The sequence below is a fragment of the Pseudophryne corroboree genome, chromosome 7 (assembly GCF_028390025.1).
Source record: "Pseudophryne corroboree isolate aPseCor3 chromosome 7, aPseCor3.hap2, whole genome shotgun sequence".
Classification (NCBI taxonomy): Eukaryota; Metazoa; Chordata; class Amphibia; order Anura; family Myobatrachidae; genus Pseudophryne; species Pseudophryne corroboree.
In genome coordinates, this window is record NC_086450.1 from 103986577 (window position 1) to 104013279 (window position 26703).

Here is a 26703-nt window from a genome sequence, read left to right on the forward strand (position 1 = left end):
AAAAAATCAAAATAAACTACAGCTCCCAGCAGCGCTTGCTTCCAGGAGCTCCCGGCAGTAAGGGCTGCTGGGAGCTGTAGTTTATTTTGAGTTTCTTCACTATACTGCGTCTCTGGTATGCGCTGGACACCCTTAAAAACATAAAATTTACAATGTAGATTTGACAATATTACAAATCATACATATTTTATACATTCACCAAAATCTTTAGAATTTGTGCATTTCTTTTATTTATCTCAATCATCTTCATAGTAACAATCAGCCATATACAAATATGAGTAAATATGTACACATGTCATCATTATTTACAGCTTTAAAGAGACAAAAAAACACCTCCCATACCTCAGCAAATGTACAGTAGTAAATACTTGTAGCCTGAGGGAATTACACTAATCATTTCTTCATAGACTTCTGAAATACAGCCCATTAATATCAAACATTATAAAATCAGTTTAGTCCCTGACGTTGTACATTTTCGCATTGTCATGTATACAGTAGCTACTAGTATTCAGGGAATAACATTTGTAACATTCTATTTGAATTTTCAGTAACTTGTTCTAGAATGGTGATTCTCAGTCTGGGTTACTAGTACCCCCAGTGGTACTTACATTTTGTTGTGTAATGGTAGGATAGGGTGGGGTGGATATCCAGGTGATAATTAGACACATGAGGCCTGATTCAGCAGTGGATGCAGTACCAATGTTTGCGCAGTTCAGCGATTTTTTTGCTACTGCATATGCACAAAAAGCCTAATAAACCCTTAGGGGTAAATTTACTAAGATGGGAGTTCTATTTAAGATGGGATGTTGCCCATAACAACCAATCAGATTCTACTTCTCATTTATCTAGGACCTTCTATAAGATAATACCTGTAATCTGATTGGTTGCTATGGGCAACATCCCATCTTAAATAAAACTCCCATCTTAGTAAATTTACCCCTTACTGTGCACATGCAGACCAAAGTATGAGAGGATTTATGCATTTGCACCCGAAATCGCTATTACTTGAAGCGTCTTGTGCGATCCATGGGCGGCTCGGGGTGGAGACTGAGACACTGGCATATCTATAATGGGTGCACACGGGCCCCTGGGCCAAGGGGGCTCACATACTGCACACCCTGCACCCATTTAATTATAGAGAGCCCGGTGCTGACTGCACAGCGGCAAATATCTCTTGGAAAATGGCTGCAGTGGCTATTTTCCGGTGATTCGCTCATGCGCAGTAAAGATGTCCCGGGAGTGCAGAACTGCGCTATGTTCCCAGAGACCTACGCATGCACAGTAGACTCTGGCACAATGCCACAGTTTACTGCATTGCAGGAGAGGAGGACACCCAATCGGAGACTGCACATGGGCCCCCTCCTCTCTTAAAGTGCCTCTGGACTTCGAGGTGACCTAAAGTCTTCACAAAAAGAGGAGGTGTCATGGACATGTTATGGGAGAGTCATGGGTGTGTTTCGGCATGCAGCTGCGTTCTCTTTCGCAGCACCGCAGTCACATTGGCCATATCTTAAGAAAGTTAAAAGGCACTCTGCGCCAGACGAGGGCTTCTCGCGGTGATGGCGTATTGATGGTAGAGAGATTGGATCCACCAGTGCACTTGGGCATGAAAGGGTTTGAGAAGTCTGTTCCACAAATGGGAGATAAACTCCCATTTGTATGTTTTCCCAATTAATAATCTGTGCGAAATCAAGATCCGTGCCGTGCACCTTTGAATCAGACCCATAGAGAAATCAGTGTCCTAGGGATCTCTAGCCCCCATGCATCACAGTAGGACCCTGGTAGCACATTTATTGCTTTTTTATATATATGTGCCAGTGGATCTAATATCAACTATATACACTACAAATGTATTGCTTTGCAAATGTTGGGGCTACAGACAACACAAATGTGCTGCCACGGGGTGCCAAAGTGGAAAATGATTGAGAACCTCTGTTCTAGAATGTCAGCTAAATAGGAATACAAACAAAATAAACAACATTCCACATATAAATAACATAGAATAACAATAACAATTTATTTTAATTAACACACTGTGGCTGCTGTGGAGTAAAAGAACATTAATTTGCTATTACAGATGATGTCCAACCCATAGAGCAGAAAGGGGCAGTTCATAAATAGAGCGGCTTATCTAAAGGTCGATAAACACTTTAAATGCAAAACGTAGGCAAACAGCTGTATGAGGATGAGGCAGACCTTCAGGATACTTGTTTAGTGAAGTGCAATTCTCCACCATCTATACACTGTTTACTATGGGGGTCATTCCGAGTTGTTCGCTCTTTGCCGATTTTCGCTATGCTGCGATTTGCTGCTAACTGCGCATGTGCATGGTACGCAGAGCGCATGCGCTAAGTTATTTAACAAAAAACTTAGTAGATTTGCTGGTGTTTGAGCGACGATTTTCAGTCGCACTGCTGATCGGTGAATGATTGACAGGAAAGGGGCGTTTCTGGGTGGTAACTGAGCGTTTTCCGGGAGTGTGCTAAAAAACGCAGGCGTGTCAGGGAAAAACGCGGGAGTGGCTGGCCGAACGCAGGGCGTGTTTGTGACGTCAAACCAGGAACTAAACGGACTGAGCTGATCGCAATCTGGCCCTCATTCCGAGTTGTTTGCTCGTTAGCTGCTTTTAGCAGCATTGCACACGCTAAGCCGCCGCCTACTCGGAGTGAATCTTAGCATAGCAGAATTGCGAACGCAAGATTAGCAGAATTGCGATTAGAAATTTCTTTGCAGTTTCTGAGTAGCTCGAGACTTACTCTGCCACTGCGATCAGTTCAGTCAGTTTCGTTCCTGGTTTGACGTCACAAACACACCCAGCATTCGCCCAGACACTCCCCCGTTTCTTCAGACACTCCCGCGTTTTTCCCAGAAACGGCTGCGTTTTTCCGCACACACCCATAAAACGGCTAGTTTCCGCCCAGAAACACCCACTTCCTGTCAATCACACTCCGATCACCAGAACGAAGAAATTTCTTTGTTAAGCCGTGAGTAAAATACCAAACTTTTTAGCAAATTTACTTGGCGCAGACGCACTGTGAACTTTGCGCATGCGCAGTTTGCAACTAATCGCATCGATGCGAAGAAAAATAACGAGCGAACAACTCGGAATGAGGGCCCCTGTGAGTAGGTCTGGAGCTACTCAGAAACTGCAAAGAATTATTTAGTAGCAGTTTTGCTAATCTTTCGTTAGCAAATCTGCTATGCTAAGATACACTCCCAGAGGGCGGCGGCCTTGCGTGTGCAATGCTGCTAAAAGCAGCTAGCGAGCGAACAACTCGGAATGAGGGCCTATAAGTAGTGGTGTTTTATTTTGATTAGTGGTCTACACATGAGGATAGCCGATGCCCAGAGAAAAACTATAGGGAACATCTAGAGGGAGAGACCAAGGGATTGCAAACTCCAGAAATTGGGAGAACTAGAGAAAATAACTCTCCAGTGAAAATAAAGGGTGATGTATCAAGAGGTGAAAAGTCTGGAGAGGTAAACCAGTGGGGAAGTTGTCCATAGCAACCAATAAGCTTTGAGGAAGCATTTATCAAGTGCATTCTAGAAAATGATAGGTAGATGCTGACTTGTTTCCATGGGCAACTTCACTGATCCACTAATTTCTTTCCTTAATACATTAACCCCACAGCCTAGTATGTACAGTACATCTGTAGAGTTCACATGGGAAATTCCTGTATATAGGTTACAAGGGAAGTACTTTGCTTTTCCATAAGAAGAATGTCGACAAGCATTATGGGAGCCACGGAATACAGACACTGGTATGTCAGCAAGTGAGAAACGCATTCAGCGAGCAGCGGCAGTACAATTGTAAACATGGTGGCAATAAAATGTTCTAAGTAGTATCTGACATCCCAGTGTCTATGTTCCCAGGTCTCCATACTTTATATCGACATTCTCATGCTCAACAGTATATGTTTATCCTGGTTACAGTATGACTATTGCTCTCTCTTCTCTGTGAGCACCATAAAACGGGGACATCTTTCTGAAGAACTCTGTTGAGATTGTCTTTACTGTTTGTGTACTGTAGAGTAGTGACACTACCACAAGTATCTTAAGGGTGTACTACGAGTGGCCGGCTGTCGGGATCCCGGCGCCCAGCATACTTGCGGGCTCACTGCGCTTGCCACGCTATTTATTCTCCCTCCAGCAGTGTCGTGGACACCCCAAGAGGGAGAATAGTTGTCGGTATCCCGGCTTTCGGTATGCTGAGCGCCGGGATACCGACAGCCAGTATATCGAGTGCCACCCGTATCTTAATACCTCTTTGTTTTGTGACATTGGTGAGAAACTACTTGTTTTAAACAGTTGTATAGCTCAGTGGTTCCCAAACTTTTTTTAATCACGGCACCCTAAGATATCCAAATTGTTTCACGGCACCCCTAGGCCGAAAGTTTCTTATTGAGAAATTTAGAAAGAAATATAAAATTAAGTAAACTGTGTTTATATGTCGTCCTTAGGTTCAATTGTGTGGTAAGAAACCAGATTTGCTTCTATTTGTCAACAAATCTTATGCTTGGCAGCCACCAGCACTGGTTATGCCTATTATATTGACTATAAATAATTTTAATTGCTCCTGGACCATCAATCCACGGCGCCCCTGCAAGTGTCCCAAGGCACCCCAGGATGCCACGGCACACAGCTTGAGAACCACTGGTATAGCTCTATTGCTAGTATGCTTGTATAGCCTGACGTAGAGTCTGATTCAGAGCTGGTTGCTAAAGCATTCGCAGCTGTGACCCCGTACGCTTGGTGTGCGCACAGTGCGACAGTGATGCATATGCAGCCGGCCCATTGCTCAATTCCAGAAATATCGTCATTGGGTACATCTCTCGTCAAGGCCCTGGCATGAGACTGGCGGAAATCTTGTTACATTACTATGAGATGCTGACATCCAGCTACAAGGTGGTAAATGGGCGTTATCCTCCCATGACATCCCTCTGACGCCATGTAGATTTGTGAGTTGTGATTGTACCTATACATTATGTCCTTAATATTTACTTTTATACATCCTTAGAGGTAGTAGAATGTCTGAGTAAGGGTCGTTTACAAACTGAACAATGGAAAACTGTAACAACACAGGCCACTTTCTATTGCACAATTGTATCCAGTTTCATGGTGACATCTGTAGTGGTACAAAGGTTGTGCTAAATTGGGAGAATTGGGGCGTTATTGCAGAGTACAGATTATTAGGTACATGAGTATAAAAGTGACATCATGTTTTGTGCATTCAAGGGAGATACAGTTACACTACTGTGGGAATGAAAATATGCACTAAAGCACAACAACCAATCAGATAATTAGGGGGGAATTCAATTAGACACAATGTTTTCTCGTGGCTAATTAATCCCCCCACCCCGCCTACTTGTAATTCCCCCATAATGGAATCGTCTAATGCTGGGTACACACTATGCAATACCTGAACAGGCAAAATTGCCTTTTTGGCCTGAGAATCTAATGTGTGTTTGCTGCACCCATGTGCAATGATCAGACCCATTGTGACTGGGTGGTACTTGATATGCCGGCTGTCAGGATTCCGGCTCTCAGCACACCGGCGCCGGAATCCCGACAGCCAGCATACCGACAACTATTTTCCCTCTTAGGGTGTCCACGACACCCCAGGAGGGAAAATAAATAGCGTAGCATGCCACCGTGTCCGCAGCGCGGCGAGTTCAGCGAGCCTGCAAGGGGCTCTTTTGTGCTCGCCCCGCTGCCGGTATACCAGTGGTTGGGATCCCGGTGCCGGTATGCTGGGCACCTGGGATCCCGAGCGCCGGCATACCGTAGTAGACCCATCGTGACCCAATATGCACAACATTCAACAACCCAGCAGTAAATCATGGGACTGAAAATGTAGTGTGTATGGAAATCTGATTCAGATTCCTGCTAATAATTCATGTTTTCACCTTTGTGGGCACTTCTATTTAAATAATCAGTGACGCGCCTCTTCTCAGCGCGAAAATTGTGTAGTGTGCACGCTCAAAATGGTTTCTGCAGTTCAGTGCATTATTGACCCCTGCAGTACATGTCATCAGTAAATGAGCCTTTCTGAGGTGAAATTTCTTTATTTTAAAGTTTCCGTAAATTTCACAACAGGAATGGATCAAAGATATTTTCTAGCCCCATGGCAAAAGTGTGAATGGGCCACTTACTCATTCAAAGTGCTCTATGTTTGTAGCCATCCGCGGTGGACTCTGCATTCCAAAATGACACTCAGATAAGCACGATACCTCTTTGCCCAGGCCCTACGTTGGTGGAATGGTCTATTATAGCTACATCCTAGCTTATAATATTATACCTCCTAGCCTACACTGTAGGTAAACGATGTAAGCAGTGACTTACATGTCATGACTATCACTACCATCAGTATGGAGAGCATTTGTATTATGGCAAATGAAACAATCAATGAACTCTCTCTCCAGTCCTAGTAAAAAGTAAGCCCTGTATAAAAATGTGGGTATGACAATATTTACATAATATTATAGTTACATCCCCTCCTGTAATGTCCGTGGATACCCAAGAGGGCTTTATAAGCCTATAAGACGGGCAGTAACATACCAGGGCAATGAACACCAAGGCGGATTGTTCTGGAATGCAGCAAAAATCTGCACCCTGGGCAAAATATAAGTGGATGTAAGATATAGGTGGTTATAAGTTAGGTTATTTGTAGGATATAGTATAATTTGTCCAGCGTCGGCATGGTGACCGCCGGGATCCCGAAAGGTGGTCGCATGACCGCATCCCCTTTAGGTATGCTATGTTAGTCTGACTCGTGTAAATATAGCTACCGAAAGGCTTAAGTAAAACCTTTGTTGCTTTAGTATGGCTGATGCTCTCTTATTATTCAGACTTCATTCTAAACCTGAGATTTCCTGTTATTTTAGCTCATTCCCCTTATTTCACATGAGTTTAGCTGTCCATGTTCTGGCCACTGAGCCAAAGCGAAGCTCTGTGCAAGTTGGCCACACAACTGCAATATCTTGGCCAAATACAGTGGCACGTTTAGCCTATAAAAGAGCATGGCATCATATTATATTCAGTTTGACATCGTCCAGATTATTATTGGGCATGTAGAAATGCAATAAAAAAATGACCACTGCCAGCCTGTATGTTCGGTTATATTCCAGCAAAACTAACAGGCAGGAGTGATGTAGAACCTATTGCTCCAAATGGCCCAATCTTAGAAAACCGCATGAGTGGCCAATTTTGTGAGTGACGCAGCCAATTAGACTGTGTGCAACGGGTTTAATATGGCTATACACATGAACCAGTAAGGGGACTCAACACTAAGGTAGGTGCCCATATTATTGACTAAAGTGGATGCCAAGTGACCGGACCTGTTCCTGCGGATAGCCGTTGACCGCATACTTTGACAAATTAGGGCCAAGTTGGACATGAACTTAGGCCATCAAAACATCTTGCTGTACATTATACAAAGTAATTTTGCTATACATTATATACACAAACACACCCATGGGAACGCATAGGACTGGGAAGATTGCCCACCAGCTCCCATTTGTCAGATTCGGGATTGTACTTCTCTATACTCTGCAGGTAGGTGCCTTTAGACCAGGAGTAGCCTCCTGTGATATATATAAATCCATTCATGACAATGGCTCCACATTCCATCCTCCGCTCCATGGTTGGGGACAGCTCCACCCACTTGTTGTTCTCCAGGTCATAGCAGTCAGTAGTTGTTGTCTGTCCTCCAACCAGGTAAAGTTTATTCTGTAGTGCAACGGAGCACAATCCGTACTCTGTGGACGATGAACACAGCATATCAATATAGATGGCAATAAGTGTGATAAATGATTATTTATTATAAAAGCACTTGGAGAAAGACTCTATTGAAATAGACTTTTTTATTATTATTATTATTACCTGTTGTCCTTATGTTATTCACCATTTTAAAGGCAAAATATTGCTGGCTGGCTTTTTTATGTAACACCTCCTTTGGAGTAAGTGTATGACTGCGCCCCCTAGTGATATGGAGCCTGGGAATCACCAGGGGGCAGTCAAGCTGTTACAGTTGGAGACAGGGGTCCATTTAAGACTTACCTCTTTCGCACTCGCTAAAGGGGTTATGACATCCATTCAGCATTTAGCTCAGCTTACTGTTGTTTGTTGACTACAGATGATATTAGTGTTATGGTCCCCACTGCCAGGAATGGGTACCCAGCTTTCCTAAGTACTATGCAGCAGACGGTCGTCGCACGCGTGTATTAGTCAGCAACTCAGCAGCAGTAGACTGCCAGCAACTCAGCAATTATACCTCCATGGGGGGGACACTGCAGGACCTCACCAGACAGGTAATGTACGTTTTGGGTAAAAACCGTCAGCATATTTGTTAGTATCACAATAACGCTAAACTTAGTTATTAAATTGAGCTGCTAAGGCCAGTATGGCCAGTAATTGACAGACAGGAGTGAGAGTCATCAGAGCTGGAAATACCACACTACCACACTCCCCTGGTGTTCTGGAGGGTCACATGGAAATTGGAGCTGGCACTATGTCCATCTAGTACCCTAGAGTCGAAGACATTAAAAGAAGTATCCACCAATGCCTAGGTGGGGAAGCAGTGGCTGGGGGGAAAAGCTATTGGAGCCCTAAAGTGTTGCAGAGTGGGAGTGGCCCGCAGAGGGGTGGAGATTCCAGCAAAGAAGTGTGTTTGCTTCTGTAATTCTCCAGTTTGCTGAAACCATGTTCCTGTCCTGCAAGTTATGTGCTGGAGTGGAGAAAGGAGTCGATAAAGTAAATATATAGGGGTACATTTACTAAAGCTTCTAAAAATGAAAAGTGATGATGTTGCCCATAGCAACCAAGTAGATTCTAGTAATAATTTCTCTATTACATTCTAGAAAAAGACAGAATCTGGTTGCTATGGGCAACACAGTGGCGTAACTACTGCCCCCGCAGCCCTCGCGGTGGCTTGGGGGCGAGGGGCTGCGGGGGCGCCACTGACTTAGAACAGATTGACATGCGGACGAGCGTCCACATGTCAATCTGCAGGTCTCCTTCCCTCCGCTGCTGTACGGAGGGACACGGAGTGCACAGCGCGCGCGCCCCTGTGTCCCTTTCTGGCTCTCCGGCTGTCTAATAAAGGAAGTGCCGGTTCGTGAGCGATTGGCTCACGAACCGGCACTTCCTTTATTAGACAGCCGGAGAGCCAGGAGGGACATTGGAGAGGCGCGCGCTGTGCGCTCCGTGTCCCTCCAACACAAAGGAGGGGGGGGAGCAGGCACTGTGGGGGAATATCTGGCACTGGGGGGCATATACCTGGCACTGTGGGGGACTATCTGGCACTGGGGGCATATACCTGGCACTGTGGGGGAATATCTGGCACTGGGGGGCATATAGCTGGCACTGTGGCGGAATATCTGGCACTGGGGGGCATATAGCTGGCACTGTGGGGGACTATCTGGCACTGGGGGCATATACCTGGCACTGTGGGGGACTATCTGGCACTGGGGGCATATACTTGGCACTGTGGGGGAATATCTGGCACTGGGGGGCATATAGCTGGCACTGTGGGGGAATATCTGGCACTGGGGGGCATATAGCTGGCACTGTGGGGGACTATCTGGCACTGGGGGCATATACCTGGCACTGTGGGGGACTATCTGGCACTGGGGGCATATACTTGGAACTGTGGGGAATATCTGGCACTGGGGGGCATATAGCTGGCACTGTGGGGGACTATCTGGCACAGGGGGCATATACCTGGCACTGTGGGGGACTATCTGGCACTGGGGGGCATATACCTCGCACTGTGGGGGAATATCTGGCACTGGGGGGCATATAGCTGGCACTGTGGGGGAATATCTGGCACTGGGGGGCATATAGCTGGCACTGTGGGGGACTATCTGGCACTGGGGGCATATACCTGGCACTGTGGGGGACTATCTGGCACTGGGGGCATATACTTGGCACTGTGGGGGAATATCTGGCACTGGGGGGCATATAGCTGGCACTGTGGGGGAATATCTGGCACTGGGGGGCATATAGCTGGCACTGTGGGGGACTATCTGGCACTGGAGGCATATACCTGGCACTGTGGGGGACTATCTGGCACTGGGGGCATATACTTGGAACTGTGGGGGAATATCTGGCACTGGGGGGCATATAGCTGGCACTGTGGGGGACTATCTGGCACTGGGGGCATAAACCTGGCACTGTGGGGGACTATCTGGCACTGGGGGGCATATACCTGGCACTGTGGGGGAATATCTGGCACTGGGGGGCATATAGCTGGCACTGTGGGGGACTATCTGGCACTGGGGGCATATACCTGGCACTGTGGGGGACTATCTGGCACTGGGGGGCATATACCTGGCACTGTGGGGGACTATCTGGCACTGGGGGCATATACCTGGCACTGTGGGGGAATATCTGGCACTGGGGGGCATATAGCTGGCACTGTGGCGGAATATCTGGCACTGGGGGGCATATAGCTGGCACTGTGGGGGACTATCTGGCACTGGGGGCATATACCTGGCACTGTGGGGGACTATCTGGCACTGGGGGCATATACTTGGCACTGTGGGGGAATATCTGGCACTGGGGGGCATATAGCTGGCACTGTGGGGGAATATCTGGCACTGGGGGGCATATAGCTGGCACTGTGGGGGACTATCTGGCACTGGGGGCATATACCTGGCACTGTGGGGGACTATCTGGCACTGGGGGCATATACTTGGAACTGTGGGGAATATCTGGCACTGGGGGGCATATAGCTGGCACTGTGGGGGACTATCTGGCACAGGGGGCATATACCTGGCACTGTGGGGGACTATCTGGCACTGGGGGGCATATACCTCGCACTGTGGGGGAATATCTGGCACTGGGGGGCATATAGCTGGCACTGTGGGGGAATATCTGGCACTGGGGGGCATATAGCTGGCACTGTGGGGGACTATCTGGCACTGGGGGCATATACCTGGCACTGTGGGGGACTATCTGGCACTGGGGGCATATACTTGGCACTGTGGGGGAATATCTGGCACTGGGGGGCATATAGCTGGCACTGTGGGGGAATATCTGGCACTGGGGGGCATATAGCTGGCACTGTGGGGGACTATCTGGCACTGGAGGCATATACCTGGCACTGTGGGGGACTATCTGGCACTGGGGGCATATACTTGGAACTGTGGGGGAATATCTGGCACTGGGGGGCATATAGCTGGCACTGTGGGGGACTATCTGGCACTGGGGGCATAAACCTGGCACTGTGGGGGACTATCTGGCACTGGGGGGCATATACCTGGCACTGTGGGGGAATATCTGGCACTGGGGGGCATATAGCTGGCACTGTGGGGGACTATCTGGCACTGGGGGCATATACCTGGCACTGTGGGGGACTATCTGGCACTGGGGGCATATACTTGGCACTGTGGGGGACTATCGGGCACTGGGGGGCATATAGCTGGCACTGTGGGGGACTATCTGGCACTGGGGGCATATACCTGGCACTGTGGGGGACTATCTGGCACTGGGGGCATATACCTGGCACTGTGGGGGGAATATCTGGCACTGGGGGCATATACCTGGCACTGTGGGGGAATATCTGGCACTGGGGGGCATATAGCTGGCACTGTGGGGGACTATCTGGCACTGGGGGCATATACCTGGCACTGTGGGGGAATATCTGGCACTGGGGGGCATATAGCTGGCACTGTGGGGGACTATCTGGCACTGGGGGCATATACATGGCACTGTGGGGGACTATCTGGCACTGGGGGCATATACCTGGCACTGTGGGGGGAATATCTGGCACTGGGGGCATATACCTGGCACTGTGGGGGAATATCTGGCACTGGGGGCATATACCTGGCACTGTGGGGGAATATCTGGCACTGGGTGGCATATAGCTGGCACTGTGGGGGACTATCTGGCACTGGGGGCATATACCTGGCACTGTGGGGGAATATCTGGCACTGGGGGGCATATAGCTGGCACTGTGGGGGACTATCTGGCACTGGGGGCATATACATGGCACTGTGGGGGACTATCTGGCACTGGGGGGCATATACCTGGCACTGTGGGGGAATATCTGGCACTGGGGGGCATATAGCTGGCACTGTGGGGGACTATCTGGCACTGGGGGCATATACCTGGCACTGTGGGGGAATATCTGGCACTGGGGGGCATATAGCTGGCACTGTGGGGGACTATCTGGCACTGGGGGCATATACCTGGCACTGTGGGGGACTATCTGGCACTGGGGGCATATACTTGGAACTGTGGGGGAATATCTGGCACTGGGGAGCATATAGCTGGCACTGTGGGGGACTATCTGGCACTGGGGGCATATACCTGGCACTGTGGGGGACTATCTGGCACTGGCGGGCATATACCTGGCACTGTGGGGAAATATCTGGCACTGGGGGGCATATAGCTGGCACTGTGGGGGACTATCTGGCACTGGGGGCATATACCTGGCACTGTGGGGGACTATCTGGCACTGGGGGCATATACTTGGCACTGTGGGGGACTATCGGGCACTGGGGGGCATATAGCTGGCACTGTGGGGGACTATCTGGCACTGGGGGCATATACCTGGCACTGTGGGGGACTATCTGGCACTGGGGGCATATACTTGGCACTGTGGGGGAATATCTGGCACTGGGGGCATATACCTGGCACTGTGGGGGAATATCTGGCACTGGGGGCATATACCTGGCACTGTGGGGGAATATCTGGCACTGGGGGGCATATAGCTGGCACTGTGGGGGACTATCTGGCACTGGGGGCATATACCTGGCACTGTGGGGGACTATCTGGCACTGGGGGCATATACCTGGCACTGTGGGGGGAATATCTGGCACTGGGGGCATATACCTGGCACTGTGGGGGAATATCTGGCACTGGGGGCATATACCTGGCACTGTGGGGGAATATCTGGCACTGGGGGGCATATAGCTGGCACTGTGGGGGACTATCTGGCACTGGGGGCATATACATGGCACTGTGGGGGACTATCTGGCACTGGGGGGCATATACCTGGCACTGTGGGGGAATATCTGGCACTGGGGGGCATATAGCTGGCACTGTGGGGGACTATCTGGCACTGGGGGCATATACCTGGCACTGTGGGGGAATATCTGGCACTGGGGTGCATATAGCTGGCACTGTGGGGGACTATCTGGCACTGGGGGCATATACCTGGCACTGTGGGGGACTATCTGGCACTGGGGGCATATACCTGGCACTGTGGGGGAATATCTGGCACTGGGGGCATATACCTGGCACTGTGGGGGAATATCTGGCACTGGGGGGAGCAGGCAGTGAGGGGCATATGTGGCACTGTGGGGGAATATCTGGCACTGGGGGCATATACCTGGCACTGTGGGGGAATATCTGGCAATGGGGGCATATACCTGGCACTGTGGGGGACTATCTGGCACTGGGGGCATATACCTGGCACTGTGGGGGACTATCTGGCACTAGGGGCATATACCTGGCACTGTGGGGGAATATCTGGCACTGGGAGCATATATGGCACTGGGAGCACGGCCTTAGCAATAAGCACTACCCCCTAGCAACGACCATGACACCCAGTGCATGAAACCCCTGGCAACGAGCATGACACCCAGTGCATGAAACCCCTGGCAACGAGCATGACACCCAGTGCATGAAACCCCTGGCAACGAGCATGACACCCTGAGCATGAAAACCCCTGGCACCGTGCAGGGAACCAAGAGCATGAAACCCCTGGCAACGAGCAGGTAATTTAAAAGTAATTAGAGGCCTTACTGTAGAACTTAATGTGTAATGGGCATTACGGTGTGTGGCATAATGTATCACGGACATTGCGGTGTGTGTCATAATGTGTCAGGCATTATGGTGTGTTGTATACTATATCACGGGCATTGTGGTATGTGGTATAATGTCTCAGGGTCATTGCGGTGTGGCATAATGTATAACGGGCATTGCGGTATGTGTCATACTGTGTCACAGATACGGTGTGTAGCATAATGTATAACGGGCATTGCGATTCCTGTCATAATGTGTCACAGGCATTACGGTGTGTGGCATAATGTGTCGGGGGCATTACAGTGTGTGCATATTGTGTCATGTGCATTGTTGTGTGTGGCATAATGTGTAAGGGCCATTGCAGTATGTGGCATAATGTATACTGGGCATTACTATAAGGAGGAAAAATTACAAATAATGTAAGGGGCATGAATCAGGATTATTTTTCTTTCCTGTGGTGGCTAACGTCTGGGCGTGCAGGTTGCAAAACTGGGGTATAAGGTAGTCTTTTCCTGCAATGCCACGCTCCTTTATGCGAAGCCACGCCCATTTCAGCGAAGCCACGCTCCTTTTTGGCGGCGCGCGCCTACGGCGCGCACATATTTGTCCCTTTACTAGTGCCAATTATGGGGGGTACCGAAGATTTTTTTGGCTTGGGGGAGAAAAATTTCTAGTTACGCCACTGGGGCAACATCACCACTTTTCAATTTAGAACATAGGTCTGCAAACTCGGTCCTCATTACCCCCACACAGTGCATGTTTTGCAGGTAACCCAGCAGGTGAACAGGTGTATTAATTACTCACAGACACATTTTAATAGGTCCGCAGGTGGAGTTCATTATTTCACTTGCGATTCTGTGAGGAGACCTGCAAAACATGCACTGTGTGGGGTAATGAGGACCGAGTTTACAGACCTATGGTTTAGAAGCTTTAGTAAATGTACCCTCTAGAGTCTATTTATACATAAGAGATTGTCTGGCACCCAACTTGTGCTGCACTGCATCATCAAACACCTTTTAACAACACCCGTGTCTACATTTTGGCATACTTGCCTACCTGACCCTCTCCATGAAGGAGAAAATGCTCTGTTCCTGGACTTTCCTGGTAATGTATGATTGCCATCACCTGTGGTGAGCTAGTTAATTGATAAGAAAGGTGTTTCACCACAGGTGATGGCTATCATACATTACCAGGAAAGTCCAGGAACAGAGCATTTTCTCCCTCATGGAGAGGGTCAGGTAGGCAAGTATGCATTTTGGTGACTCTGCTGTAAAACCTATATGAAGGGGGACGCCTTGTACACTTAGGGCCCACACCCATGAGCTAGCCTGGCCAGGGGAATGTGACAGAAAGGAGGTGCACTATATACACAGGCACCCTTCAACACGTACACTGTGACAGGGGGTTGCATTTACAAAACCCCATATAAAGACCCAAAAATACTTATTGCTCCAGGGGCAAACGCATGATTTGCAGGAGGGGGTTTCCAGAGGGGGAGGAGCCAAGCACGGGGGTGGAGACTGGAGTGACCCAGTCTATGCTGAGTTCGTTAAACTATTGTAGATAGACAGACCTACATGAGATGAGATGACAAAGGGGCGCGAGTGGACCCCGAAACATCGTCTGTCCATATGTGTGTTTAACACACTATTCAAGTGATTTTAAATCTCAGAGTGCCACCTCTTTTCTGTTGGACTGTTGCTGCTGCTGGAGGGCACCAGAGTTTTATATTTTACATCAGGGAGTGCCGGCCATAATATATATATATATATATATATATATATATATATGTATAATAGGAGTATAGCGCCACTTGTGAGGGAAAAATCACCTAAAGAATTTTATAAAAACACGTATATGTAAAAACACTCCCTTATGGATAATAGGGTGTCAGCCGTCCCCTAGAATTTCAGCATTGGTAAGATGCTGTATAGTGTTAGGATGAACATGGATAGGTAGGGGTTCTGGCGACCACTGGTGTTTATATATAAAAATATTTAGAGGACTAAAATACAATTTTAAAAGGACATGGTAAAAAAGCCTTTGTTTTGTAAAACAGTTAAAACAATTTATTTGTCAAAAATACATAAGAACACTGATTTAAAGCAATTACTATTTTTTAAAACATATAACTACATATATGACATGAAGTGGTAAAAAGGTGTATATACGTAAAAAATTGGATATATGTTAAAAAAGTATATATAATAAAACTTCCTTAAGACATAAAAAGAGTAAAAAAGATTAAAACTATTGAAAATAGCTTAACTTAAGATGGAGGGTCATACAGGATATGCCAACACGTTTCGTCAGTCTGACTTCATCAAGGGGTAGTGATCAAATGTGCAGGACAGACTTATATACCTACTGAAAAGGGGTTACTAGTTATGACATCACTTCCTGTCAATTAGCAATGTATAGGTATATAGTAACCATAATTTTTATAAATGACAAAAAACAATGATGGAGCAGTGCTAGTAAATTAGGGAGAGGCATCCCATAACACTTATTTTAGAAAACTAGCTTTAAAAGTCCTTTAAAACTGTATAGTAGAGAGTTCTTATTAATTTCCCGCACTTCCGCCACACTTCCTGTATCGGCGGCTGTGAAGTGCGCATGCGCGAATGCCCCACTTCCGGTTTCACGTCCAGGTGAACGGCTGTGTTCAGCGCTTAGTGCCCCATTCCGTCCTTATAGTTCAGTAGACCATGCCCCACTTCCGGTGTGCGTCCGCAGCGTCATATGACGCTTCTTCCTTTTTGTCCTTACAGGCATAACATCTAGGGCAGGGGTGTCCAACCTTTCACCTTCCCTGGGCCACATTAGAAGATGAAAATTTGGTTTGGGCCGCACATAAAATAAAATAACAGTAACGATACCTGAATGAGAGACAGATTACTTACCTACATCCCACGCCGGTCACGTCCACTTGTCCAGTAGAATCCACAAGGGTCGGTACCTATAAAAATGAAAATTATACTTACAAACGAATGAATGAATATTATGCCCTCACTGACGCGGGAAGACGTTCGCCCCTTGTAGTTGTGCCCCTGTAGCTGCGCCCCTTGTACTGTGCCCCTTGTAGTTGTGCCCCTGTAGCTGCGCCCCTTGTACTGTGCCCCTTGTAGCTGTGCCCCTGTAGCTGCGTCCCTTGTAGTTGTGCCCCTGTAGCTGCGTCCCTTGTAGTTGTGCCCCTGTAGCTGCGCCACTATAGCTGCGCCCCTTGTAGTTGTGCCCCTGTAGCTGCGCCCCTTGTACTGTGCCCCTTGTAGTTGTGCCCCTGTAGCTGTGCCCCTTGTACTGTGCCCCTTGTAGTTGTGCCCCTTGTAGTTGTGCCCCTGTAGCTGCGCCCCTTGTACTGTGCCCCTTGTACTGTGCCCCTGTAGCTGCGCCCCTTGTAGCTGTGCCACTATAGCTGCGCCCCTTGTAGTTGTGCCCCTGTAGCTGCGCCCCTTGTACTGTGCCCCTTGTAGTTGTGCCCCTGTAGCTGCGCCCCTTGTACTGTGCCCCTTGTAGCTGTGCCCCTGTAGCTGCGCCCCTTGTAGTTGTGCCCCTGTAGCTGCGCCCCTTGTAGCTGTGCCCCTGTAGCTGCGCCCCTTGTAGTTGTGCCCCTGTAGCTGCGCCCCTTGTAGCTGTGCCCCTGTAGCTGCGCCCCTTGTAGTTGTGCCCCTGTAGCTGCGCCCCTTGTAGCTGTGCCCCTGTAGCTACGCCCCTTGTAGTTGTGCCCCTGTAGCTGCCCCCTTGTACTGTGCCCCTTGTAGTTGTGCCCCTGTAGCTGCGCCCCTTGTAGTTGTGCCCCTGTAGCTGCGCCCCTTGTACTGTGCCCCTTGTAGTTGTGCCCCTGTAGTTGCCCCCTTGTACTGTGCCCCTTGTAGTTGTGGCCCTGTAGCACTAGCTGCCCCCTTGTACTGTGCCCCTTGTAGTTGTGGCCCTGTAGCTGCCCCCATGTACTGTGCCCCTTGTAGTTGTGGCTCTGTAGCACTAGCTGCCCCCTTGTACTGTGCCCCTTGTAGTTGTGGCCCTGTAGCTGCCCCCTTGTACTGTGCCCCTTGTAGTTGTGGCCCTGTAGCTGCCCCCTTGTACTGTGCCCCTTGTAGTTGTGGCCCTGTAGCTGCCCCCTTGTACTGTGCCCCTTGTAGCTGCCCCCTTGTACTGTGCCCCTTGTAGTTGTGGCCCTGTAGCTGCCCCCTTGTACTGTGCCCCTTGTAGCTGCCCCCTTGTACTGTGCCCCTTGTAGTTGTGGCCCTGTAGCTGCCCCCTTGTACTGTGCCCCTTGTAGTTGTGGTCCTGTAGCACTAGCTGCCCCCTTGTACTGTGCCCCTTGTAGTTGTGGCCCTGTAGCTGCCCCCTTGTACTGTGCCCCTTGTAGTTGTGGCCCTGTAGCTGCCCCCTTGTACTGTGCCCCTTGTAGTTGTGGCCCTGTAGCTGCCCCCTTGTACTGTGCCCCTTGTAGCTGCCCCCTTGTACTGTGCCCCTTGTAGTTGTGGCCCTGTAGCTGCCCCCTTGTACTGTGCCCCTTGTAGCTGCCCCCTTGTACTGTGCCCCTTGTAGTTGTGGCCCTGTAGCTGCCCCCTTGTACTGTGCCCCTTGTAGTTGTGGCCCTGTAGCACTAGCTGCCCCCTTGTACTGTGCCCCTTGTAGTTGTGGCCCTGTAGCTGCCGCCTTGTACTGTGCCCCTTGTAGTTGTGGCCCTGTAGCTGCCCCCTTGTACTGTGCCCCTTGTAGTTGTGGCCCTGTAGCTGCCCCCTTGTACTGTGCCCCTTGTAGCTGCCCCCTTGTACTGTGCCCCTTGTAGTTGTGGCCCTGTAGCTGCCCCCTTGTACTGTGCCCCTTGTAGCTGCCCCCTTGTACTGTGCCCCTTGTAGTTGTGGCCCTGTAGCTGCCCCCTTGTACTGTGCCCCTTGTAGTTGTGGTCCTGTAGCACTAGCTGCCCCCTTGTACTGTGCCCCTTGTAGTTGTGGCCCTGTAGCTGCCCCCTTGTACTGTGCCCCTTGTAGTTGTGGCCCTGTAGCTGCCCCCTTGTACTGTGCCCCTTGTAGTTGTGGCCCTGTAGCTGCCCCCTTGTACTGTGCCCCTTGTAGCTGCCCCCTTGTACTGTGCCCCTTGTAGTTGTGGCCCTGTAGCTGCCCCCTTGTACTGTGCCCCTTGTAGCTGCCCCCTTGTACTGTGCCCCTTGTAGTTGTGGCCCTGTAGCTGCCCCCTTGTACTGTGCCCCTTGTAGTTGTGGCCCTGTAGCACTAGCTGCCCCCTTGTACTGTGCCCCTTGTAGTTGTGGCCCTGTAGCTGCCGCCTTGTACTGTGCCCCTTGTAGTTGTGGCCCTGTAGCTGCCCCCTTGTACTGTGCCCCTTGTAGTTGTGGCCCTGTAGCTGCCCCCTTGTACTGTGCCCCTTGTAGCTGCCCCCTTGTACTGTGCCCCTTGTAGTTGTGGCCCTGTAGCTGCCCCCTTGTACTGTGCCCCTTGTAGCTGCCCCCTTGTACTGTGCCCCTTGTAGTTGTGGCCCTGTAGCTGCCCCCTTGTACTGTGCCCCTTGTAGCTGCCCCCTTGTACTGTGCCCCTTGTAGTTGTGGCCCTGTAGCTGCCCCCTTGTACTGTGCCCCTTGTAGCTGCGCCCTTGTACTGTGCCCCTTGTAGCTGTAAAAAAAAAACACACACACACACACAGACGCATACTTACCGCTCCTGCAGCGCTGCCTCCGTCTCCGTCCGCCGCTCCTCTCTGCTGTACTACGGGAGGGACGTCTGTACAGGACACTGTACAGCGGCGCAGGCCGCGGCCACGGACTTCAGATCTTGATTCTCCCCCCCCCCCCTTCCCCGGACACTGTACAGCGGCGCAGGACTTCAGATCTTGATTCCCCCCCCCCGGGACACTGTACAGCGGCGCGGCCACGGACAGACACCCACCCCCGGCTCACTTACGTGTTCTTGTACAACCAACTTCTCCGCTGGGCTCCTCTACTCTCGCGCTGCTCAGTCACGTGTGCCGCTATGCAGCGGAGGAGGGCTACACTGTGACTGACAGCGGAGAGGGTGTGAGCTGGTGCTGGTCCCAGCAGCAGCAATCCAATCAGGATGTGCTGACAGCCTGCTGGGGCCGGCTCAGCCTCACATGTGGTGTCCGTACTCGAAAAAAAAAAAAAAATACCTCTGCTGCAGCGCTGCTCCTGGGCCGCATTACTAGCCGACTTGGGCCGCATGCGGCCCGCGGGCCGCGGGTTGGACAAGCCTGATCTAGGGAGTTCAGGGCATTGTCGGCGGCCATTTTAGCGGAGTCCGTGCATGCAGACATGGACGCTCGGTACAATTTATATGCTCGGTTTCATAGAAGAAATGAGATAAAATAAAGTGCAATCAGTGTCATTTCGCAAAGAATCATCCTTATTCTTCACTAAGATAAATTTACTACAAATGGAGCAAAAAAATAAACTATGTGCCTTTTCTTTTTGTAAGATATGGCTATTAGTACATTAGGCAATTGAATTTTATTACTAGAAGATAGGTACTTATAAATAGCAACTTATGGGCGGTGTTTATAGAAAAAGGAGGTCGGTGAAAACGAAGTAGGGATTTAATAAGTTATAGAGTATTAATATTGACAAATACGAGATCTGCAAGGTTAATATAATATTTTCAGGTGTTACTCATCTCAGTGTAGTGGTATATTTAGGGATGAGCTAAGTGAAACAACCGTGAACTATGTTATACGTGATAACGTGTGCGCATATAGATACATACATATATTCACAAACCACAGACGTACGCACATAATCACACCCGTTTGTGCCTCAGTGTGTGCCCACTAGGCTAAGTGGCCATGTGTATGTATACGTGAGCTCTGTTCTGACATAGTATTGTTCAATGCCTATTTTTTACAGTACTTTAGCTTCTCAGGTGGTCTCCCCCTTGGTACTACTAAAGCCCAACACTGCTTAGCTTCCAAAATCGGACGGGTTTGGGCGTGGAGCCAGTGTGGTATGACTGTATCTATTGGCTTTAAACAAAATACTAATTTTGGTGTCAAACATTTTTTATTGAGCTATATATTAATACTTAGGTGCATATATACATACTCAGTGCGATCAAAGTGAGTGAGGATAAATGAAAAAGATACATGTTTTGAGGAATTCTTCATAGAAATGGGGCAATTTCATAACCCTCATTAAATCCTGCCAGGTGCGTCGTGATGAGCTGATAGATCCAAAACATTTCTCGTTGAGATAGTTTGTTCGCCAGATCTCCACCTCTTTCACCAATCTGTACGTGTTCAATGGCTTTGAAGGTTAAGTCTTCTGGGTTTGATTTGTGTTCCAAGATGAAATGTCTGTAAATGAGGTGAGTGTCGATCTTGTTTTTGATGCTCCTAACATGTTCTTGAATTCTCAATTTAAGCGGCCTCTTGGGTTTCCCCACGTACTTCTTCTTGCACATGCATTCCAATAAGTATATGACAGAGCTACTGTTACAGTTCAGAAATTCCTTTATTTTAAATTCTTGAATGTTCCCTGAGTCATAAAATGTTTTTCTGTTTGGATTCAGGAACTTGCAGATATTGCATCGTCCACATTTGAATGCTCCTATGCATTTCAAAAATGTTTGATTGCTACTCTCCTTAGTAGTATCACGTAGCATGCTGGGTGCAAGACGGTCTTTGAGATTCTTGGACTTGCGGAAGACTATCTGTGTTTTTTCCGGAAGGATTTCTTTCAATACAGGATCCATCAGTAATATCTTCCAGTGTTCCCTGAATGATGATTTGATATGTTTCTCGTGATGGTTAAAAGTAGTGATGAATGCAGTGGATTCCTTAGGGGCTTCCTTCTTCTTATATTCTAAAAGGTCCTCCCTCTTTAAGGTGTTTGTTCTTGCAATGGCCTTGTCCAAAATTGATTTTGGATAAGATTTTTCTTCAAATCTTTTTCTATAGACAGCTACCTGTTCGTTGCAGTCCTCTTTCTTGCTACAGTTCCGCTTAATTCTGTGGAACTGAGAGCATGGGATATTGTCTTTCCATGTCTTTGAATGTCTGCTTTGGTAGTGGAGGTAGCTGTTTTTATCCACTCCTTTAATGAAGTTTTTAGTCACCACTGACGGTCCTTCACCTATTAATACTAAGTCCAAGTATTCTATAGAGATTTTGTTTGTGTTGTAGGTGAATGAGAGATTCATATCATTGCTTTCTAAAAGGTTAAAAAATTCCATAAAAAGTTCCAGGCTGCCGTTCCATATTATTAAAATGTTGTCGATATAGCGTTTGTACAAGATCATGTTGTTCTTAAAGAAATGAGTATTATACACATAAAGTTCCTCCCATTGTCCCATAAAAAGATTGTCGAAGCTTGGTGCGAAAATCGTTCCCATTGCCGTCCCACAGCGTTGAAGATAAAAGTTCTCTAAAAATTTAAAATAGTTTTGACTTAAAATAAAATTAATTACGTCGCAAATAAAAACTCTTTGGGTCATTGTAAGAGTAGGATCCTTATCTAAAAAGTCCTTGCATGCCTTAATACCTTTAGAATGCTCAATGCACGTGTATAAAGATTGAACATCTATTGTGATCCATAAATAAGTATCTTTCCATTCTATGGATTTCATCAGGTTCAGTACCATAGTTGTGTCTTTAAGATATGACGGTAGTTCCTTAACATATGGATTTAAAAAAACATCAACATACTCAGACAATTTAGATGTTAAGGAATCAATTCCAGCGACAGTAGGTCTCCCTGGTGGATTTAGCAAGTTTTTATGGATTTTTGGCAGAAAATAGAAGATGGGGGTAATGGGACTGGATTGCATTAAGAATTGGAACTCCTCTTTCGTGATACTTCCATTCCGCAGTCCTTGTGTGAGGAGTATTCTCAATTCCTCTATGTACATATCCTTGGGGTCGTCCTGTAATAGTTCATAAGATTTGGTGTCTCCTAGGAGACGGCGTGCTTCTTTTACATAATTGTCACGATCCAGGATAACCAGTCCCCCCCCCCCTTTGTCAGCAGGTTTTATGACTATGTCAGGGTTCTTCTGTAATTTCTTTAGTGCCTCTTTTTCTCTATTGGTGAGATTCTTTGTAGCCACTGGTGCAAGGTCAGTTTCGCATAAGTCTCTTTTTACCAAGTAGTAAAATATGCTGATGTGGTTGCCTTTCGATTCTACTGGGTAGTACTTGGATTTACGTTTCAATCCGGATCTTGATGTCTCTTCATAGTTTGAGATGATAGCATTTTCCTTGCGTGCAAAATGTCTTTTAAGTGTGAGCTTGCGAACAAATTTATTTAAGTCTATGAACGTCTCAAATTTATTGAGTTTTTCTGTGGGTGCAAATGATAAGCCTTTGCTTAGTAATGAAGTTTCGTGATTCGTCAATGTATGCTTTGAAATATTGAAGATCCCCTTCTCCTTTGGGTCTTTTACTGTATATTTCTTCTCTTGATGTTGTGATCTTTCCCTCCTGCCGCCCCGTTTTCCTCTTCTTCTACATGGCGCCTTTTTAGTGGAGACGCATGTAGGGATTCTTCTTGTAGTGTACCTCTGAACATGTTTTTTGGTCGGGCTCCTAGGCGTGGGGATAAAAAAAAATTCTCGTCTGTTGATCTCAATCTTTGTAGAGTAGAAAATCTGTTATACGTTTTAATCTTTTGTGTAGGATACGACTCCTCTTTATTATTCGGTCCGCCTCTATGTGGTACTGTTTTCCATGCTTGATTCCCACGGTTAGATCTATTCGTGTTGATAAATCTGCTCCAATTCTTTGTTTTGCCATTTTCGTAGTCATCCTTGTCACGAAGAAACTTATTTTCTTTACCCCGTATGACCTCTTCCTCTATGCATTCTATTTTCTTATTAAGGACCTTTTCATTGATTTTGTAGTCCTCTTTGGTTTTGTAAGGTTCCAATTCAATTTCTTTATCTTTTATGTCTTTTTCTATAGAAGATACGTTTTTCCTTCTCTCAGTAATAAGTAGCTTCATTAGATTCATCGAGCAAGTGTGTAGGATAGAGTCCCATTTTTCCATAAACTCTGGGTCTGCAGTCCCAATGGTAGGTTGTTTAACAAGTCTCAGCCCTCTGGGTACCCTATTAACTGAGATGTAATGTTCCAAACCTTTTATATCCCACCATGTTTTAATTTCTTTTACCAAAAGTCTCTCCATGTCCCAAAATAGATCATCTAGATCTCTGGAGGGGGTTGGGATGTCAGTCAGCTTGTCTTCACTAAATATTTTTTGGCACCAATCATTCCTCTTATCAGTGCGTTCATTAATTCTGAACATGTTTCAGGTTTTTTAACCACAACACCAGGCAGCTAAACAAAATGAACCAGTCTTGAATATGTATAATAGGAGTATAGCGCCACTTGTGAGGGAAAAATCACCTAAAGAATTTTATAAAAACACATATATGTAAAAACACTCCCTTATGGATAATAGGGTGTCAGCCGTCCCCTAGAATTTCATCATTGGTAAGATGCTGTATAGTGTTAGGATGAATATGGATAGGTAGGGGTTCTGGCGACCACTGGTGTTTATATATAAAAATATTTAGAGGACTAAAATACAATTTTAAAAGGACATGGTAAAAAAGCCTTTGTTTTGTAAAACAGTTAAAACTATTTATTTGTCAAAAATACATAAGAACACTGATTTAAAGCAATTACTATTTTTTAAAACATATAACTACATATATGACATGAAGTGGTAAAAAGGTGTATATACGTAAAAAATTGGATATATTTTAAAAAAGTATATATAAAAACTTCCTTAAGACATAAAAAGAGTAAAAAAGATGAAAACTATTGAAAATAGCTTAACTTAAGATGGAGGGTCATACAGGATATGCCAACGCGTTTTCGTCAGTCTGACTTTATCAAGGGGTAGTGATCAAGTGTGTAGGACAGACTTATATACCTACTGAAAAGGGGTTACTATTTATGACATCACTTCCTGTCAATTAGCAATGTATAGGTATATAGTAACCATCATTTTTATAAATGACAAAAAAACAATGATGGAGCAGTGCTAGTAAATTAGGGAGAGGCATCCCATAACACTTATTTTAGAAAACAAGCTTTAAAAGTCCTTTAAAACTGTATAGTAGAGAGTTCTTATTAATTTCCCACACTTCCGCCACACTTCCTGTATCGGCGGCTGTGAAGTGCGCATGCGCGAATGCCCCACTTCCGGTTTCACGTCCAGGTGAACAGCTGTGTACAGCGCTTAGTGCCCCATTTCCGTCCTTATAGTTCAGTAGACCATGCCCCACTTCCGGTGTGCGTCCGCAGCGTCATATGACGCTTCTTCCTTTTTGTCCTTACAGGCATAACATCTAGGGAGTTCAGGGCATTGTCGGCGGCCATTTTAGCGGAGTCCGTGCATGCAGACATGGACGCTCGGTACAATTTATATGCTCGGTTTCATAGAAGAAATGAGATAAAATAAAGTGCAATCAGTGTCATTTCGCAAAGAATCATCCTTATTCTTCACTAAGATAAATTTACTACACAGCCGTTCGCCTGTATGTATGTATATTTATATATATATATATATATATATATATATATATATGTGTGTATAATATATATATATATATATATATATATATATATATATATAATGACACTGCATGATGAAAAATATATGCAAGTATAATAATTGCACTTACAAGTGAAGATCAGACAGTGGGCTGGGTAGTAACAGAAAGCAGCAGCCAGTGGGGACTGAGGCAACCAGAGCAGCTTCCAAGACACACACAGCACAGCTTGGGCAAGTGCACAACCCGCGATTCGCGGGTGTTTGAAGGGGCGGGGTCAAATTCCATAGGGGGCGGGGCCTAAATAGCGGACCGCGGCTCTGGGTTTTTTGCTTAAAAAAATTATTTGGTCTGTCAGGGGGGGTTTCTGGGTATTCAGAAACACCGCCTGCGTGCGCTAGTGAGCTCCTTCGCAGCTCCCCCAGCAGGGGGTGCATAACCAGGATGCTCAGTCGCGCAGCTATGGTAACATAGAAACATAGAAACATAGAATTTGTCGGCAGATAAGAACCACTTGGCCCATCTAGTCTGCCCCTTTTTTTTTTTTTATATATTATTTTTTTTTTTATCACTAACCTTATTTGTTCCTTATTTCTTTGTAAGGATATCCTTATGTCTATCCCATGCATGTTTAAATTGCTCTACTGTCTTAGCCTCTACCACCTCTGATGGGAGGCTATTCCACTTGTCCACTACCCTTTCTGTGAAATAATTTTTCCGCAAATTTCCCCTGAACCTCCCCCCCTCCAGTCTCAGTGCATGTCCTCGTGTCCTATTGCTTCTCTTCATTTGGAGAATGTTTCCCTCCTGGACTTTGTTAAAACCCTTCATATATTTGAAAGTTTCTATCATGTCCCCCCTTTCTCTTCTCTGCTCCAAACTATACATATTGAGATTTCTTAGTCTTTCTGGGTATGTTTTGTGATGTAGGCCATGCACCATTTTAGTTGCCCTCCTTTGTACAGTTTCTAATGTATTAATATCCTTTTGAAGATATGGCCTCCAGAACTGAATACAGTATTCTAGATGAGGCCGTACCAATGACCTATACAGTGGCATTATTACTTCTTTCTTTCTGCTGCTGATTCCTCTCCCAATGCAGCCAAGCATCTGACTAGCCTTCCTCATTGCCTTGTTACATTGCTTACCTGCCTTTAAGTCATCTGAAATAGTGACTCCTAGATCCCTTTCCTCCTCAGTAGTTTCCAGTATAGTGCCATTAATACTGTATTTAGCTTTAGGATTTTTGAGACCCAAGTGCATGATTTTGCATTTTTTGGCATTAAACTGTAATTGCCAGACTCTTGACCATTCCTCTAGTCTACCTAGATCCTCAATCATTTGTTTTACCCCACCTGGTGTGTCTACCCTGTTGCATACCTTTGTGTCATCTGCAAAAAGGCATACTTTCCCTTTAATCCCA

The 26703-nt window shown here is 46.9% G+C and overlaps 1 protein-coding gene and 1 pseudogene across 5 annotated transcripts in view; both read right to left on the minus strand.

Annotated features, from left to right (window-relative positions):
- Positions 1-221: 221 nt before the first annotated feature.
- KLHL23 (kelch like family member 23) overlaps positions 222-26703 on the minus strand; it is an 83401-nt gene continuing 56919 nt past the window's right edge. For 3 of the 5 annotated variants that reach the window (XM_063933509.1, XM_063933510.1, XM_063933508.1), the window contains exon 4: positions 222-7760. In XM_063933509.1, the coding sequence (XP_063789579.1) occupies positions 7450-7760 (311 nt within the window). In that variant the 3' untranslated portion in view covers positions 222-7449. Of the gene's footprint in view, positions 7761-15911; positions 16568-16658; positions 16715-26703 lie in introns of those variants that run through there. The other 2 variants (XM_063933511.1, XM_063933512.1) reach the window with 2 other exon arrangements.
- On the minus strand, positions 20624-20743 carry LOC134946084 (5S ribosomal RNA; annotated as a pseudogene).